Here is a 17,448-nt window from a genome sequence, read left to right as displayed (position 1 = left end):
TTATTGTAAAAGAGAACTGTGTTAAGAAATTGTACCTAATAAATGCTTTGTTCAATTGCTGTTTCCACATCATAACAAACCATTGCGAGTGGGTACTATGGCTTTTATATTGGAGCTTCATGAAACAGGTACACGGATGTGAAAGTCTTCTTCACCGTAGTTGCTGTTAGCTTCGAATGAGCTATTGGAGTCTGACAACAGCAGGAGGGAATGGAGAAAACGGTTTCTAGCGAGATAACAAGAACATTTTAATTCAGGACGGCCAAATAAAGACATTGTATTAGGTGAGGATGTTGGACGGATGCACGATTACCACGTATTGCCTCTTAGCGATCACTGTGATTCAAGCTTGTCGAAAACCGCGTCTTGTCGCACCCTCAAGATAATCAATTAACTGGCCAACCAGCTAGCTAACGATTGCTTGCTGCTATCGCCGTTTTGCAAACTAATTTGCCGACGTTAGCAAGCGAAAAGTAGCTTTAGAGGTAGATGTTTAATTTTTTTCAGATTGCGCAATATATTAAAGAAGGCTCGAAAGCAGAACGTGCATACAGGTTGTTAGGTAGTGGCTTATTGTGTTCGATAGATACGCTACATCATGTCTTCACTGGCTACGGTTGTTTGACTGCCTACCGTCATGCCTGCATCTCGACGCATGGAGATATGTGCACTTCTGATGTTTTAGCTTATGCTAAGCATGCAAGTTATCTTGACAGCCTCACCCATAATACACTTAGCTAGCAAAGTTAGTTCCATAGAGTTGGATCGGTTACAAGTATCAGGTCATTGAACTCTTCTGTAATATGATCAATTTATGTTGATAGCAAGGGAGCTGTTCATTCTAATATCAGAAATGAGCAGAAGTAACGGGTGACCTGTGGCTTGCTAGCAAACCATCTGGTCGTCAGTAATATTTGTCTAAGTGGCTAGCAATAGCATTAGCTGGCTAATTATGCTAGCTAGCTGTACTTGAGGCTTCTGTGTCGAACCCGTTGAGCGGCAGTCAATGCCAAGGTCGCATTGAGGCCTAGTAAGTGTGAAATTCAGTCGCCTGGAGTGTAGGCTAACTAGGAGGTTTCCCTAAAATCCAACTAAATAGAAACGTTAAAGAAACGTAATTTAAGGAGTAGTGATCAACTGTGTCCTGTTATATTAAGGAAAATCTCACTTTGGGCGCTACCTAATGTGGCAGCTAACGTAAATTGTGAGTATCTTCCCCTATTTCAGAAATTCGTCGTTCAAGTTAGCCTGGTAGCTAAGTTGGTCATTGATGTGGCAGTGCACATCACACCAGTGGGATAGAGAAAATCTACTGAAAACCAAAGTAATACCTTGGATAGCTCTCTGAGTATTGCATATGTTCAAGTTAATCCATCAATTAATTTAGTAGAAGGCCATCGGAATGTGTTGTATAACGTTAAGTGGTGATTCCTTAGCGTTCATTTCTTTTTCTTTGTCATGCATTTAGGGAAAATGTGATGGAAATTCATTCAGCCCGTTGTACATACTTAAGTTGGTAAACGATCTCTGTGGATTCGATCTACCTCTGTTATCTGCAGTCAGGTGCCCTGTTTGTTGTGTGCAACTAACCGTATCCTAACTTACCTATGTTGACGAAAATCATCAACCTAAACATTTTTGAGGTACGAGATTTCCGTCATATAAGCAACATTTTAGCTAAGCATGTTTTTTTTTATCGTTCCAGAGTGTTTGGTAATCATTAAGACAGTTAGCCTATTCATTTGCTATTGTGTCATTGTTGCATTATTGTGGGATGTGTTCTTACCAACAGTGAAAAATAATATTGAATGGGTTGAAGTGCAGACCGCTTAATGTTTTCAGCATTGTCAGATGAAATGCCCCGGTAGATCTGTTGCATTAAGATTATGTTGCCTCCATTTGCCCTCTCACACTCAACATGAAAGTCTTTGCTTGTAGAATTTCATATGCTGAGTCCGAAAGCCAATTTAAACAAGCACCTTTCATTCTACTCATGTTTTGGGGCCCAGGCCAGAACGGCACATGTGCTCGGCAAATGTTCTCCGTACACATAAACCGATTTTGTCATTTCTCTCAAACCCTAAGTGACGGTAATGAAAGCGAGAGTGAATAGTTGATGTAGATTTATGAGTGCGTGTAAGTAAGCCTCGCCTTCCTTTTCTAGGTCACCGTTAGATGACATGGAGGGCCGCCGTAGGGTCGGTTCATGTGACTGGTTTGACTGAAACCCAAGTTTTTAAGATGTCAGTTGATTGCACTGGTGATTACAGAGGGCTTCGGAAATCTGTTTGTACTTAGGAGACCTCTTGATTTGTGCATCTCAGCATCACATATGAATTTGTAGCTGGAATAACCATCTCTATTTTCACCTCAGTATCGCAGCATTATTTCAGAGGAAAGTCATACTGGACTGCAGAGAGAAAAATCCAGAGAAAAAAAAGACCAAAAGAAAACGTTCTTAATAATTTTTGCCAGGTCCAGATCATTTTTTTTTTTGTATTGTCAGATATAAGCTTTGGGGGAGACTATATTTAATCTGTTGCAGAGAGTGATTGCACTCCCACACTTTCTGATAAAAAATATTTGTACATGAACGGGAAGATCCCTAGGCTACATTCTGTGTGAGGGACAGTCATCCCAGTAAGCCTAAACAGGAACAGGCTTTGAAGTTGTGCGCACATAGTAGGCTAGCTCATTATTGGAATCTGAGATATCACAGGACTTATTGTGTTTGCTTAAGCTTATCACTATTACCGCAAAGCTACATAGAATTGCTCTTGATAAAGATCTCAATGATCTCCCTAGCCTGAAACTTGCCCTTGGAGTTACCCTGTGACTGTTGGTCATCATAACTGGGCCGACGATGCCGGTGTTATCTGGTCTGACCTTGCTTATTGTTGGGCTGCAGTGGAATAGTAGAGGTGTCTGTTGACTTGGGTCCCCTCATGTTGTCTTAGCCTGCCCAGGCATCGGCATGGTGATGTAGGTCAAGCGTGCTGCTTTGTTGTAGGCCTTGACTGGGTCTGCGGTATGCAGTCTGTCTGTGACGCTGCACTAGACTCATTATACAAGGTGCCTGCAGCTCAGGGCGCTTGTGTTTGCAAGGGGATTCAGCTGGGAGAGGTAATAAACACACACACACTTGTATGTCTGTCTGTGTGTATGCATGCCTGTGTGTGATTCTGTGTGTGTGTTTGATTGCCTCTTCTATTCTATATTGATTTGTGGGTTCAGGTTTTTTTCTAAGGGGCATTAAGAAGATTCACATCAGCCCAAACTAATTAACTAGCCGTTCTTAGAAGTGGCCAGTCTCTCGGTCGACTTCATTAGCAAGCTGCGGCTGTTTTAAGAGAGAACACAACAATGTAGAGAGCGCAGCACTGAAAAGGAGGGAGGGCCTTAGACGTGCACATTGTTTGAGATGGGACCACGGTGGGCAACTTGGCATTTGTTTAAATCTGCAAGTAAATATTATGCGCAGTCAAATCCTAGATTTATGTTCCCTTGCATTGATTTGGAAAGCAAATTCTTAACCAGCAGCAAATGTGCTCACCGATCGCTCAATAAAAATGAAGCCATGTGTTACTTGAGCTGAAATGACGGCTATGATTGGTTGCAGCTGTGGGGAGCGGTGTGTGCGTGCGTGTGTGTTTCGGGGTGAAGGGGATCGTGTGGTCTTGATTTGGTGTGGCTAAAAAATGCGTTGACAAGCCGGTTGTCATTCAGTATCCAACCAGCCCCCCATGCCAAAAGCCAGTCCACATTCTCACTTAAAATTCTCTTTTTCTTCTCTGTCTGTCTGTCTGTCTCTCCTCTCCTTCTTGTAGTGAATCAAGACGAATCAGCACACCAGACAGTGACTGACCATCCACTGCTTGAAAGGTATTTATCAAATCCCCCCCATAAGTGGTCAACTGCCCAGCCTGCTTTTAAATACACCATTATGGTCGTTTAGTTTATGGTGACGGTGCATTGGAAGCACCAGAATGATGGATAGGCTCCCATGGCTATGTTGTGTGCCTGAACAGTATGCATGTCTGGGCCATTGCTGTTGAAAGCTGCTGTATCTAGCTGCTGTCAGAGAAAGGTTATAGCATGGACTGGTTTTTGGTTTCATGCACCTACATGGATTCTGCACACATTGAATATACAGGAGGGCCTTACTCTCCTTGCGTGCGAAGGGACCCAGACAGGAGACTGTGTTTTGTGGCACTGTTGGACTGCATGGCCACATTGTATTATAGTGGCATTTAATTTCTCATTAGAAGCTAGTCAGGGTGCTAGTCAGGTTATTTTGTAAAAGTAATGTTTATAATAGATGCTAACTAGTTACTACCTTTCAATCGTTATTAGTCTGCGGTATTGATCATCCCCCATACAGGCCTTACAAGATTATAACATACGAGAACATATGGTAGACATGGTGTTTATGATCTGTTGGTTGATAGCTCAAGTCCAGCAGAAGGTTATTTTCCAGGCATTGTTATAGTATGACGCAGCCTAAGACATAAGAGTTGAGAGGATATTGTTTGTGTCACGACCCTGTCAGCCCTCATCTTATTTTGCACATGAGTAGATATATGGGGTCTTAAAATGTCTGGCCTCATAGACTGGCAGTATATGAAATCCATTCTTGCTTTGTTGTATTGTGCTACAGGTCGATGAATGGTAGATGTAATAGATCCACCTGAAATGGGCCTTGGTTTGTAAGAGTATCTCTGAACAAACACACACAAACACACACCCACACACTTGTGCCTTGTTGTTTTGTCTCTGCGCAGCTCCTTCAGAAGAGTGATGTGGGCCAATCACAGGCACTGATGGCACAGGACTGATAATGAAGCCAAGGATTAATGCATCCTGCTCATGCTGCAGTGTCCGAGACTGAGACCCAAACTGTGAGTACCCCTTAGGGTTAGTAAGCTCAATACACAACTCAAAACTACCTAATAAGCTCAACACAAAACTCTGTCTTTTGGTCTAACATGGAGGACCAACAGTTCAGTTGTGTTTTTGGCATTGATAGATAAGACAAATCACAGTAATGTGTTGAAGGAGCAAATCTGTTGCTCAGTCAATGGGGTTTATTGGATTTAACCTGTTTGGTTTCAGATTCTTGATTGTTTTTACTGTTGTCTTGGTGCTACAGAGATGGAATTACTAGTGTGTGACCCAACATTACATGATAAATGTTAATGATATTTAATAGGCTTCCATCCCCCTATAGTACTGTGAGTTCATATGTTTTCACAGGGGGGGTTGAAACCCTAAACTGACTGTCTGGAGTGCATGCAAGGGCTATCAGAACGCAGCTTAATTTGAGCTCATGATGCGTCTCTGGCCTTATTGTTGGCAATGGCTATGTATGGAAGTAGTTAACACCTGTCTGTGTGTGTGTGTGTGTGTGTGTGTGTGTGTTTGTGTTTGTCTGGTCTCTGCAGTAAGCTTTGGAGCAGCAGGATGCAATGAGATAAACACTGGACAACTGGAGGCTGTCCTGCTCTTGAATCCCCCCCCCCTTCCTCCCTGTAGGCATGGCTGGATTACAGCTGGTGACCCCCGCATCCTCCCCCATGGGACCCTTCTTTGGTCTCCCATGGCAACAGGAAGCTATTCATGACAACATTTATACACCAAGGAAATATCAGGCAAGTGGCCAAGAACCAGGAAGTGCTCCAAATGGCTTTTTTCATTACTGTGCCAAAGAGTAGTCCAACATGAACGCACAGCCATGCCTGTTTCATGTATTGGTTTAAACCTTGACTTCAGCGTTTTGTTTTAGCAAAATGTATCAATTCATAAATTGATTATCCGTAACAAATTATAAATCCATAACACATGGATCTTTTGTTGAACTTGATTTTGTCCCCAACAGGTTGAACTTCTTGAAGCAGCTCTTGAACACAATACTATTGTCTGCTTAAATACTGGCTCAGGGAAGACCTTTATTGCAGTACTCCTTACAAAAGAGCTCTCCCACCAGATTCGGGGAGACTACCATGAGAATGGCAAGAGGACCGTTTTTCTGGTCAATGCAGGTATGCACACGGACTTAACGGAGTTAACAGTGTTAGGTGGCCCATTGGGGCCCATCCTCACTTCAACTGTGGTGATCACTTTTGTAATTGCACTCCAAAGGTGGAAATTGTTTCAGATGTCCAAGACCAAGTCCTTAAACAATGATTCATTAAAATAACTAATAATACATAATATTAAAGTTATACAATGCATGTTAACTCTGTTTAGCAGTACGATGGTTTTCCTCTGAATACTGACATCTGTTTTGTGTTTGTGTGGCCATTGTTAAGCATCGTCTGTGGTTCAGCAAGCAGCTACTGTCCGGACCCATTCGGATCTCCGCGTCGGGGAGTACACTGAGGACAGTACGTCCTGGACAACGGAGAGATGGAGCCGAGAAATTATCGAAAATCAGGTGCGATTACAGAGTGCAACGTTTATAAAAAAAACATTTTTTACTTTTTTTAATTGATTTCACAACCAATTTCAGGAATCCTTTTCAAATGTTCATGAATTTTCCACTGTGTCGTTTGAATTACAAGGGGATTGAATGCGGCCCTGTGAAATGTCATCCTGTAATCGGCCGGGTGCCGGCCCCCTGATCTGCTCTCATCTCTGGGGTAATTTCTTCCCTTCCGCAGGTGCTCGTTATGCCTTGCCACATCTTTCTCCACGCGCTCAAGGCCGAAGTGTTGCCACTGTCCAAAATCAACCTGGTGGTATTTGATGAGTGCCACCTAGCAATCACGGACCATCCCTACAGAGAGATAATGAGGGTAAAATTATAGTCCTCGCCTTCCAGTTGCCTCAGGAACACCACAGCCTCTCATTGTACGACTGTCTCATTTACCCGCCATCATGTCTCCATGAGAAAGAGAGACGTCATCTGTTTGAATGAACATGGAGGCCTCTTTAGTGCTTGAAATTAAATCTGTAGGGTCGTCTCCTTGTTCTGTTTGAGTGTGGGGGTCAGAGAAGGGGATATTTATGAACCTATTTGCATGCGGTATGTGGACTCATTTGCATTCTCATCTATGTCGAGAGAAGGATAACAGTACTTGGCCTGTTTAAGTGCTCACATCTGCCCAGTGGAGAAAATGATTAGATTTTTATTGAGAGCAATTTGGTTTATTGCCAGGTAGCGCTCATACCATGGAGTGGAGGATTGCTCAGTGTCTCTGGAGTTTCACTCGGAGAAAGCGAGATTTGTGACTTTTAAATGTTTTTTCTTTTTGTATTATCTTCCTTGGATGCTGTCAGGTTTGTGATGCCTTTCCGTGCTGTCCGCGGATCCTGGGGCTGACTGCCTCCATCCTAAATGGGAAGTGTGACCCCAGTGAACTGGAGCAGAAGATCCTGAACCTCGAGAGGATCTTAAAGAGCAGTGCCGAAACTGCCACAGACCTGGTTGTCTTGGACCGGTACGGTATAACGTTATTATAAGGCTCTTTTCTGCTGGAGAATTTTTTTTTAGGTGAAGTTTAGGGTTGAGTTTGTGGGCTTTTTCAAAGCCTTTATTTAGATTGGAGAGTGTGAAGAGAGACAGGAAATTAGTGAGAAGCATGGTTCCTGTACGAGATGCTTGCACCTCAGCTCCTCCCTAGGATGAACTATTGTTCATTTCCCAGGAACTTTACATTTTTTTTCAACTCCATATGTGGAGAGAAATGAAATGTATTTAATGTAAAGGTAAATGTATTAAGACATTTTGTCTAGTAAGAATTCTTTTGTCGTGTGTTTGTCAGATATGCTAGTCAGCCCCGTGAGGTGGTTCTGGACTGCGGGCCGTTCGTGGATAAAAGCGGTCTCTCTGAGCGTCTCCTGACTGAGTTGGATGAGGCTCTGCATTTCCTCAATGACTGCAACCTGCCTGCACAGCGAGAGGACCGGGACCCAACCTTCATCTCCAAACAGGTCAGCACTGGAGCACTTCTTGGCTTGCTAGAGGAGAGAGACTGGCAAATAGATAGACAGATGGATAGAAAGAACAAGATTATGAAGAAGAGTTGGATATATAGAATATAAAAAAAAAAACGAAAATAAAAAACCGGAAGATAAGAAAAAAGAAAGAAAAAAAAAAAAAAAAACACGACTCCGGTCATATGTGTTTCCCTCCCTCCCCCTCTCTTTCTAGAGCAAGAAAGTGACAGACAGAAAGTAAACGATTGTAAGGAAGTGGTAAAAAAATTAAATCGGACAGGAACAAAATAAAAGGAAGAACTGTCCATTTGCGGGTGGGCTCAGGTCAGACGTGTTGTTTCCTCCTCTGGTGCAGGTGCTGACCGACTGCCGGGCGGTGCTGGCGGTGCTCGGCCCTTGGTGCGCGGACAAAGCGGCGGGCATTATGGTGCGCGAACTCCAGAAGTACATCAAGCACGAGCAGGAGGACCTCGGCCGCAAGTTCCTGCTGTTCACCGACACCATCCTGCGCAAGGTGCACGCGCTGTGCGAGGAGCACTTTTCCCCGGCGTCGCTCGACCTTCGCTTCGTCACGCCCAAGGTCATCAAGCTGCTGGAGATCCTGCACGAGTACAAGCCCTTCGAGCGGCAGCAGTTCGAGAGCGTGGAGTGGTACAACAACCGCAACCAGGACAACTACGTCTCCTGGAGTGACTCGGAGGACGAAGACGAGGATGAGGAGGTGGAGGTGAAGGAGAAGCCCGAGGCCAACTTCCCCTCGCCCTTCACCAACATCCTGTGTGGGATCATCTTCGTGGAGAGGCGCTACACGGCTGTGGTGCTCAACCGGTGGGGAGACATTTGCTTCATAAACACGCCATTCCACTGAGATAAGATTCCTACATCTTCATCTGATACACTTACCGCTTATGCATTTCGCAAGATCCGATTGTATCACTAGGTGAAGACAAACCATACAGCATGTCCATGTTCATCAGACTGCTACTCTCAGCACACGTTTTGAAATGGTATCTTAAACATGAATAAATTAATACAGCTGTACATTTTATCTGGGATGTCCTTAATCAGGCTAATCAAAGAGGCGGGGAAGCAGGACCCTGAGCTGGCCTACATCAGCAGCAACTTCATCACAGGCCACAGCATCGGCAAGAACCAGCCGCGCAACAAACAGATGGAGGTGGAGTTCAGGAAACAGGAGGAGGTGAGGGCCTCCCCATCCATTACTGGACCTTACCAATATGGCTGACTACTATGCCATACAATATGGCTGACAGTACCTTACCATCCAATACTAGGAGATTTTCAAAGAGGCACAGTTTCTCCTCAGCACGTAACACGGGGAGTTCCGTAGTGTGTGTTATCATCTGTCTCTTTAATGTTTTGTTTGCCTCGTTTCCCAGGTGCTCCGTAAATTCCGTGCACACGAGACCAACCTCCTCATCGCGACCAGCATTGTGGAGGAAGGCGTCGATATCCCAAAGTGCAATTTGGTGGTTCGTTTTGACCTGCCGACCGAGTACCGGTCCTACGTGCAGTCCAAGGGCCGAGCACGCGCTCCACTCTCTAACTACATCATGCTAGCAGACAGTGAGCGGACGAAAACCTTCGAAGAGGATCTTAAAACCTACAAAGCTATAGAAAAGGTAGTGTCAAGTGTCTGATAGAATAGAATCAAGAGTCTATTTGTTGATAAGTTTGCACAAAGTGACTTGCAGTTAGGTTGGACACACTTTGAGGTAAACATACCTTATGAGATGTTTGACCATCGTGATGCTTACATTGGTTACCACCAGCTTGGTTATATTTCTTGAGATTTCTATTGGTTCAGTGATTTGTTCATTTTAGCATTCCGCTTCCTGTTTCCAGATCCTTAGGAACAAGTGCTCAAAGTCAGCTGACTGTAGTGAGTTTGAGGCGGAGCCTATAACTGATGACGACAACATTCTGCCCCCCTACGTCCTTCGCTCGGAAGACGGAGGCCCAAGAGTTACAATCAACACAGCGATCGGACATGTCAACAGGTACTGCTAAACTATTTAATAGACCTCAGAGAACCATCCTTTACATAGCCATAGCACATCAGCATATATTTGTAAAGACTTACCCACATTACCTACAATCAAACATCTTATGGTGCATACCCAGTTCTATGGTCCCTTTTCAGTGTAATATTTGGTTGTAACCATGTCAAGTCTAAGTCATTGCAGCCTTAAAGGTGAATAGATTGCTTTCATACAGTACAAGTCAGGGCTGCTCGATTAAGAGATTTTTTTCAGCAGCGGTGCAGTTTAGTGTGTGAATATGAGCCTGCAATGCAGGACCCTCAGTGCCATTATTAAGTAGATTTTTTTTTCACATTTTATTATTATTAGTATTATCAATGCATACAAGTAATGATATTTAAAAATCAAATATCGCCAAATTTCATACCTCATACTTTCATACTAACACATGAGAACCGTTTAGACTCAACATTAAAACCTCAGTGTTTACAAATTCCAACTACACTGCTGGTCTTGTACAGTGCTCAATGACTTAACTTCTGGCTGGAGTTATTTTCCCTGTAAATTAGACCTGTAGCATTAAACTATAATATCTTTAGCTTGTTAACAAATGTAACGGTATGTTTCGTTAAGAATAATAAACTGTGAAATTTCAGCAGTGGCTGAAATTGACCTAAGGCTCTCTTTCCATCATCTTTGCTCGAGCTGAACTAAATATGCCACAGCCTGGCTGTGAAGGAGTTTGGGTTTTTAGGGAGGGGTGAAAGCGCTCCGCAGTGAAGGAAAGGGGTGCACTTGATTTATAACACAAGACAAAACAAGAGAATCGTTGTGAAACGGAATACAGCACGTAAATCATTTTATCACGATTATCTTGTTTTTATAATCGTTGGAAGCCAAAATTCATAATTGAAAAATAAAATGTAATGAATCACCCCACCCTAGTACAAGTACTCCGGGGGCGATGGTGGTCTAGGAGGTAGAGGAGTCCTTCAGCGATTGTCCTAGCAATTGGGTTGCTAGTTCGATCCTGACTCCTCCTCACCAAGTGTCGAAGTGTCCTTGACAAGACACTGAACCCCCAACCACTGCCGATGTGCAGCTTGGCACCTTAGATAGTAACCCCCGCCATCGGTGCGTGAATGGGTAGATGTGCGACGCAGAGGCCACTTTGTCATAGTCATCTGATGTGGTGTTTGCAGATACTGTGCCAGGCTCCCCAGTGACCCCTTCACCCATCTGGCCCCCAAGTGTAAGACGAAACAGCTGAGGGACGGGCGATACCAGTCCACCCTCTACCTGCCCATCAATTCCCCACTCAGGGAGTCCGTGACGGTGAGTCCAGAGCGGCCTACCCAGCCTCTAATGTGTCCTTTAATATGATCTCAGCTCCAGCCTTAGAGATGGCATGAGCATGCTTTCAACCTGGGCCCATATCTTCAGATCCCTGCTTCAGCCTTAAAAAGGGGCACATATGTTGTTTCTGTTCTGAATATATATTTTTCTTAGTATTCCCTCGCATTCTGTTCATCAATGCATAGATCGTAATCTATTATACAAATGTATAGAGTGCACAGGAGTATTGGCAAAATGGCATTTTTACTTTCAGGATTGCTTCAAAGTTTTAAGTCCATAAACATTTTTACAACAAAAAGCAAAACATACACCATCTTTTATTGTATGTATGTAGTCTTGGTGAACTCCAGTTGACTCCCTTAGGGGAGTTCTTTACTTCAGAGCAGAAGCAGTCAAGTGGAGTGTGCGTCATACTGAGTGTGTGTGTGTATTGCTTTTTAGGGGCCTGTGATGTACTGTGCGAGACTCGCTGAGAAAGCAGTTGCACTCCAATGTTGTGAAAAGCTGCACAAAGTCGGTAAGGTCTGATCAAAGACAGGATTTAGTGTTTGATATGGTGTTGTTCTGGGGAACTACATGGAGTCCTTTAGTAGTGTTTAGGATCCTTTGATTTTACTTCTTGTTTGATTTATTTATTTATTTTTAGAAATAAAACTGACTCTGAATACCATGTACTGTACAGAAACCTTTTCTTTTTTTCCCCCTTTGTGATGCCTGGAAGGCCATTTATTTAATGAAACTCTACTACAGAGGCATGAGAGAGGAGCATATTTATTTTTGTGTGTTGCCGAAACGGTCATCACTGATACGTAAAATCAAGCTTTTCCATTGCAACTGAACCACTGAACTAATCATGTGTCGACTGTAAATGTCTTATTAGCTGTAAATGCTTATCGTGCGTGCGTGTGTGTGTGTGTGTGTGTGTGTGTGTGTGTGTGTGTGTGTGTGTGTGTGTGTGTGCTCAGGGGAGCTGGATGACCACCTGATGCCTGTGGGCAAAGAGACGGTGAAGTACGAGGAGGAGCTGGACCTGCATGACGAGGAGGAGACCAGTGTGCCTGGCAGGCCCGGATCAACCAAGAGGAGGCAGTGCTACCCCAAAGCCGTGAGCATCCTTCTCATCATCTCCAGTCTCCTCCTCTTGGCCTCTATTCTCTCCCCTTCTCTCTTCTTTTCTTTTGGCTTTCATTCCACTCTGCCCCTCACTCCTCTCCTCTCCTGTCTTATTTCCTCTCCCCTCTGCTCCTCTCGGCTTCAATCCACTCGGCCCCTCCTGTCCTCTCTGGTCATGTACCATGCATGAGTAAAACCTCAACCACAACCAGTTTCTCTGTAGAGGAGATCCTTATTGTTATGTGATGTGAGAGAAATCTCTGATGTATGTTTTGAGCGAGTAATGACAGATGACTGACATTGACTGGTTGGTGTGATGACAGATACCGGAGTGTCTTCGGGACAGTTACCCAGTCCCTGAGCAGCCCTGCTACCTGTACGTGATCGGCATGGTCCTCACCACCCCTCTTCCTGACGAGCTCAACTTCAGGCGGAGGAAGCTCTACCCCCCAGAGGACACCACCCGATGCTTCGGCATCCTAACGGCCAAACCCATCCCCCGGGTAACGGATCTTTCTCTCTGTCTGTCTTTCTCTCTCTGTTTTAAAATGTCTTTGAACACAAATTAATTTCTTTCTTCTGTCCGCCCCGGGCTCGGCTCACAGATCCCCCACTTCCCGGTGTACACGCGCTCCGGCGAGGTGACCATCTCCATCGAGCTGCAGCGGTCGGGCTTCACGCTGTCGGCGTCGCAGCTGGAGCTGATCACGCGCCTGCACCAGTACGTTTTCTCCCACATCCTGCGGCTGGAGAAGCCAGCGCTGGAGTTCAAGCCCACGGAGGCCGACGCCGCCTACTGCGTGCTGCCGCTCAACGTCGGTCAGTCTGCACAACGCGTCTCGCTCGCTCGCTTGAGTCTCGCAGAATTTGGACGCAGAGCACATTTTAGTAGACTGCCGTTTTAATACAACGCCATTTTGTCTCATTTATGATCAGTCGTGTTGTGTTACTCAGTGTCTTCAGTAAAAAAAATGTATGGCAATTTTATATTTTCTCTTTGATCCTGATCTGCTTTGCTGTAAGGCCTCAGTAACGTCCCCACCTTCATCCTGTAGCTCAGGATAGTTTTGTCATCATGCTTTGTTTGCAGATATTCCATGACCCTAATGCATTTTGTAAAGCGAGTGTCATGGTTTAATAACCATCATGAGCTCAAAAATCGAATGTTAATTTATGCACCACTGCATAGATACAGAGCAAATTATACGTTTTCTGCGTGGAAAATGGAAATTGGAAATGGAAAGTGTACTGAGGGACCTTGGGTTTCTCTTATGCGCTGCCTGGAACATTTAAAGACGAAGTGGAGGCCCTTGACTGTTTGAAATGCTAATTTACAAATGTATTCCCGCTTTTCCACACTCTCACTGAAGTGTAGCATTTCCCCCCAAGCCTAGAAATGTGCCACCTTGTACAGATCAGGCCTTGTATGAGACTCGTCGGGCAAGGAGAGGGAGTATTACATCTGAAAACACTTGAGTCTTTTAGTAGTGGATCCACCTCCAACAAGCCCAAACTATTGGCTTGTGTCCAGTCTTGACCAACACCGTTACATTTTCATGAGTTAAATTGTGATTATCCTGACTGTGTAGAATTTATTCATGTTTTGAAACGTTGCAGAGACTACATCCATCTCTTGAGATGTTTAATTCAGCTGGTCAGTAGTAGCAACACTGAGGTCACCTCGGTGGACCACATCTGTTCTAGTGGTCCCTGGAGCAGACCACACATGACTGGAGACCAGGCATCACGGTTACTATACTCCCGTGACTGCTGGACGAGCAAACAACGGCCGAGGTCATTGGGATCAGGTCCCAGAGTGGAAATATGGCTGACATGCGGCTTTTTCTGCCATGGTTCACTTAAAAAGTGCGTGTTGAATGTGTTGAATATGCCTGGCCACTTCAGGTGTGTGTCCGCATGCACCTTTCTACCCTGGGTGTTTCCGGGGGGGGGGGGGGGTTTGTGGTCTGCCTGACAGCTGTCGGAAATCTGTGTTCCTTTTGTTTTCCTAGTTGAGGATTCCAACTCTCTGGATTTGGACTTCATGTTCATGGAAGACATTGAGAAATCTGAAGCACGTATAGGCATCCCGAACACCCAGTACACAAAGCAGATCCCGTTCACCTTCAAACTGGAGGATTACCAGGACGCGGTCATCATTCCAAGGTAAAAAAAAAAGGGAGATTGCGTCGACGTTCCGCGTAGTTGACAATACTCCCATAAGGAGTGATCACGCATAGAAACGAACTTCTTTCACCCAAATAAAATGTCTGATGCATTCATTCCGCCAGGTATCGCAATTTTGACCAGCCTCACCGCTTCTATGTTGCGGACGTCTACACAGACCTTACTCCGCTCAGTAAGTTCCCATCGCCGGAATACGAGACCTTCGAAGAGTACTACAAAACCAAGTACAACCTGGACCTGTCCAATCTCAACCAGCCCCTTCTGGATGTGGACCATACATCCTCAAGGTAGGGTGGAAGAGGAAGAGGAGGAGGAGGAGGAGGAGGAGCAGCAGAATGCATTTCACGGCTGAAGTCCTTTCCAGGCCTAATGTTGACCGGCTGTATGTTTTCTCTTTCTCTTCCGCTGGCAGGCTGAACCTGTTAACTCCGCGGCATCTGAACCAGAAGGGGAAAGCCCTGCCCCTCAGCAGTGCCGAGAAGAGGAAGGCCAAGTGGGAAAGCCTACAAAACAAACAGGTAATGATTTACAATCTGCCACACAGGGGAACCAATCTGCAATCTGCTGCGGGACTCCCGGACACGGTGGTCCGCGTATCTCAGAATTCCTCTCTGTGCTAACGTTTCTCATTATGGACACACACACACACACACACACACACACACACGCCTCCTGGGGCTTAGCGTAAGTTTACATTTCGGGAGAACCTGGGAGAGGTGGGTTGTTGGGTCATTGGGAATATCAGCTGCGCGTCCATCCCTCTCACTTCTCCTCAGTAACCCCCTCCCTCACCCTCTCTCTCTGTTCAGATCCTGGTTCTCCTCAGTAACCCTCTCCCTCACCCTCTCTCTCTGTTCAGATCCTGGTTCCCCTCAGTAACCCCCTCTCTCTGTTCAGATCCTAGGTCTCCTCAGTACCCCCCTCTCTCTGTTCAGATCCTAGGTCTCCTCAGTAACCCCCTCCCTCACCCTCTCTCTCTGTTCAGATCCTGGTTCTCCTCAGTAACCCCCTCCCTCCCTCTCTCTCTGTTCAGATCCTGGTTCCTGAGCTGTGTGCCATCCACCCGATCCCCGCCTCCCTGTGGAGGAAGGCGGTGTGCCTACCCAGCATACTCTACCGCCTGCACTGCCTGCTCACGGCCGAAGAGCTGCGATCTCAAACTGCCACGGACGCCGGAGTTGGGGCCCAAAACTTACCCCCTGACTTCAGGTCAGTGCAGTGTACCCCAGGAATACCCACAGGCTATACTACAGTACAGTGTTTGTGTGTGTGTGGCGCCCTCTTAGACTGTAACATCTACATTTAAATGCATCATCTTAGGTACAATATAAAAATCATACAGGTTAGCCATTAACAATTCAATACACTTCTGTACCAATCATGTATGATTTAGTTTAGTGCTATTTGAATTGATTCAGATGTTTCTACAGAAAAGGTTAATTAGGTGTTCATTTTGCCCAAAGCAAGTGATGCTGTTAGGTGCAGACAGCATTTCCCTCTTGATGTTTTTATATTGAAATGCCACACAAAGAATGGAGAATGAGATGCATCATGACAGGATCTTGCGGCGCAGATCCAAAATCTACTCCATGTTGTCCCTCTGTCTGCCAGAGTCCCTCCGCACTCTTGAGACCCTCTCTCCATGTTGTCATGTCTAGGTATCCCAATCTGGATTTTGGCTGGAAGAAGTCCATAGACAGCAAGGCTTTCATAACGTGTGCGGAGGACAGCGATCACTGTAAGAACACCTCGTCCCCGGCATCGCCCTGTGACCCCACCGAAGAGCCCCACTCCCCTGAGGAGGCCCCCCCTCCACACGAGAACTGCAACACACCAGATGAAAAGCTAGAGCCGCCCTCGGCTCCCCTGCCGGACCCGCAGCCGGGGCCGCAGTTGCAGCAACCGCAGAGCGGGCGAGATGAGCGGCGAGATTGCGTCTGCTCCAGGAACCTCATCAACGGCAACGGACCGGACGGGCCAGGCCCCGATGCCCTCGAGGTGTCGGACCTGTGCCAGTGCTCGCCGCACGGTGAGACGGCAATGGCGACGCAGACCACTACCTCAGTTCCTGTGCAGTCCCCCCCCCGGAGCAGCCGCGAGGACCCGCCCAAGGCCAGCCATGAATGTACCCCTGACGGGACCCCGGTCCTCTGCGATGGACTCGTGAAAAAGAAGAAACCTACCTCAGACTGTTGTCCCGCTGTGGCCGCCGCCGAGACCACCACCACCATCATCGCAGCGATAACCCCAACCCCCAGCACCGAAGTACCCTCGTGGGTCACTCCGGCCCCAAGCTCCAGCTCTGCCCCAGCGGCAGCGGGGGTAGAGTCCCCCAAAACTCTGGGTCCCAACCCGGGGCTCATCCTGCAGGCTCTCACGCTCTCCAACGCCAGCGACGGCTTTAACCTGGAGAGGCTGGAGATGCTGGGCGACTCCTTCCTCAAGCACGCCATCACCACGTACCTGTTCTGCACTTACCCCGATGCCCACGAGGGACGCCTGTCCTACATGAGAAGCAAGAAGGTGAGCTGGCCATCAGGGAGATGTATTTCACACATTTATTGTTAATAATTAGGGATTAGGGATAAATATGTGGACTTGGTAGACCTGGCATGTAGTCCTTTCATTCACCCTTCCCATCATACACTGTGAAGGTTTGAAATATTCAGCCCTGAATCCTCCATCTCCCTCAGGTCAGCAACTGTAACCTGTACCGGCTTGGCAAGAAGAAGGGCCTCCCCAGCCGCATGGTGGTGTCCATCTTTGATCCTCCAGTCAACTGGCTGCCCCCGGGCTACGTGGTGAACCAGGACAACATCACAGACAAGTGGGATTTGGACGAGGTAGGACT

The 17,448-nt window shown here is 46.1% G+C and overlaps 1 protein-coding gene across 3 annotated transcripts in view; it reads left to right on the top strand.

Moving 5' to 3' along the window:
* Positions 1–142: 142 nt before the first annotated feature.
* Positions 143–17,448, top strand: part of dicer1 (dicer 1, ribonuclease type III) — a 28,230-nt gene continuing 10,924 nt past the window's right edge. The window contains exons 1-25 of one of the 3 annotated variants that reach the window (XM_031579772.2): positions 143–284; positions 1,560–1,643; positions 3,828–3,882; positions 4,782–4,898; positions 5,442–5,648; positions 5,876–6,038; positions 6,309–6,433; positions 6,660–6,794; positions 7,279–7,439; positions 7,764–7,932; positions 8,294–8,766; positions 9,007–9,139; positions 9,339–9,581; positions 9,805–9,959; positions 11,144–11,276; positions 11,739–11,814; positions 12,263–12,402; positions 12,734–12,913; positions 13,016–13,229; positions 14,423–14,576; positions 14,702–14,884; positions 15,010–15,115; positions 15,631–15,806; positions 16,256–17,120; positions 17,291–17,440. In XM_031579772.2, coding sequence (XP_031435632.1) covers positions 5,535–5,648; positions 5,876–6,038; positions 6,309–6,433; positions 6,660–6,794; positions 7,279–7,439; positions 7,764–7,932; positions 8,294–8,766; positions 9,007–9,139; positions 9,339–9,581; positions 9,805–9,959; positions 11,144–11,276; positions 11,739–11,814; positions 12,263–12,402; positions 12,734–12,913; positions 13,016–13,229; positions 14,423–14,576; positions 14,702–14,884; positions 15,010–15,115; positions 15,631–15,806; positions 16,256–17,120; positions 17,291–17,440 — 4,248 coding nt within the window. In that variant the 5' untranslated portion in view covers positions 143–284; positions 1,560–1,643; positions 3,828–3,882; positions 4,782–4,898; positions 5,442–5,534. The remainder of the gene's footprint in view (positions 285–1,559; positions 1,644–3,827; positions 3,883–4,781; positions 4,899–5,441; positions 5,649–5,875; positions 6,039–6,308; positions 6,434–6,659; positions 6,795–7,278; positions 7,440–7,763; positions 7,933–8,293; positions 8,767–9,006; positions 9,140–9,338; positions 9,582–9,804; positions 9,960–11,143; positions 11,277–11,738; positions 11,815–12,262; positions 12,403–12,733; positions 12,914–13,015; positions 13,230–14,422; positions 14,577–14,701; positions 14,885–15,009; positions 15,116–15,630; positions 15,807–16,255; positions 17,121–17,290; positions 17,441–17,448) is intronic. The other 2 variants (XM_012836800.3, XM_031579773.2) reach the window with 2 other exon arrangements.

Source organism: Clupea harengus, chromosome 14 (genome assembly GCF_900700415.2).
Source record: "Clupea harengus chromosome 14, Ch_v2.0.2, whole genome shotgun sequence".
NCBI lineage: Eukaryota > Metazoa > Chordata > Actinopteri > Clupeiformes > Clupeidae > Clupea > Clupea harengus.
Note: the sequence above shows the minus strand (reverse complement) of the source record. Positions and strands in the feature narration are given on the sequence as shown.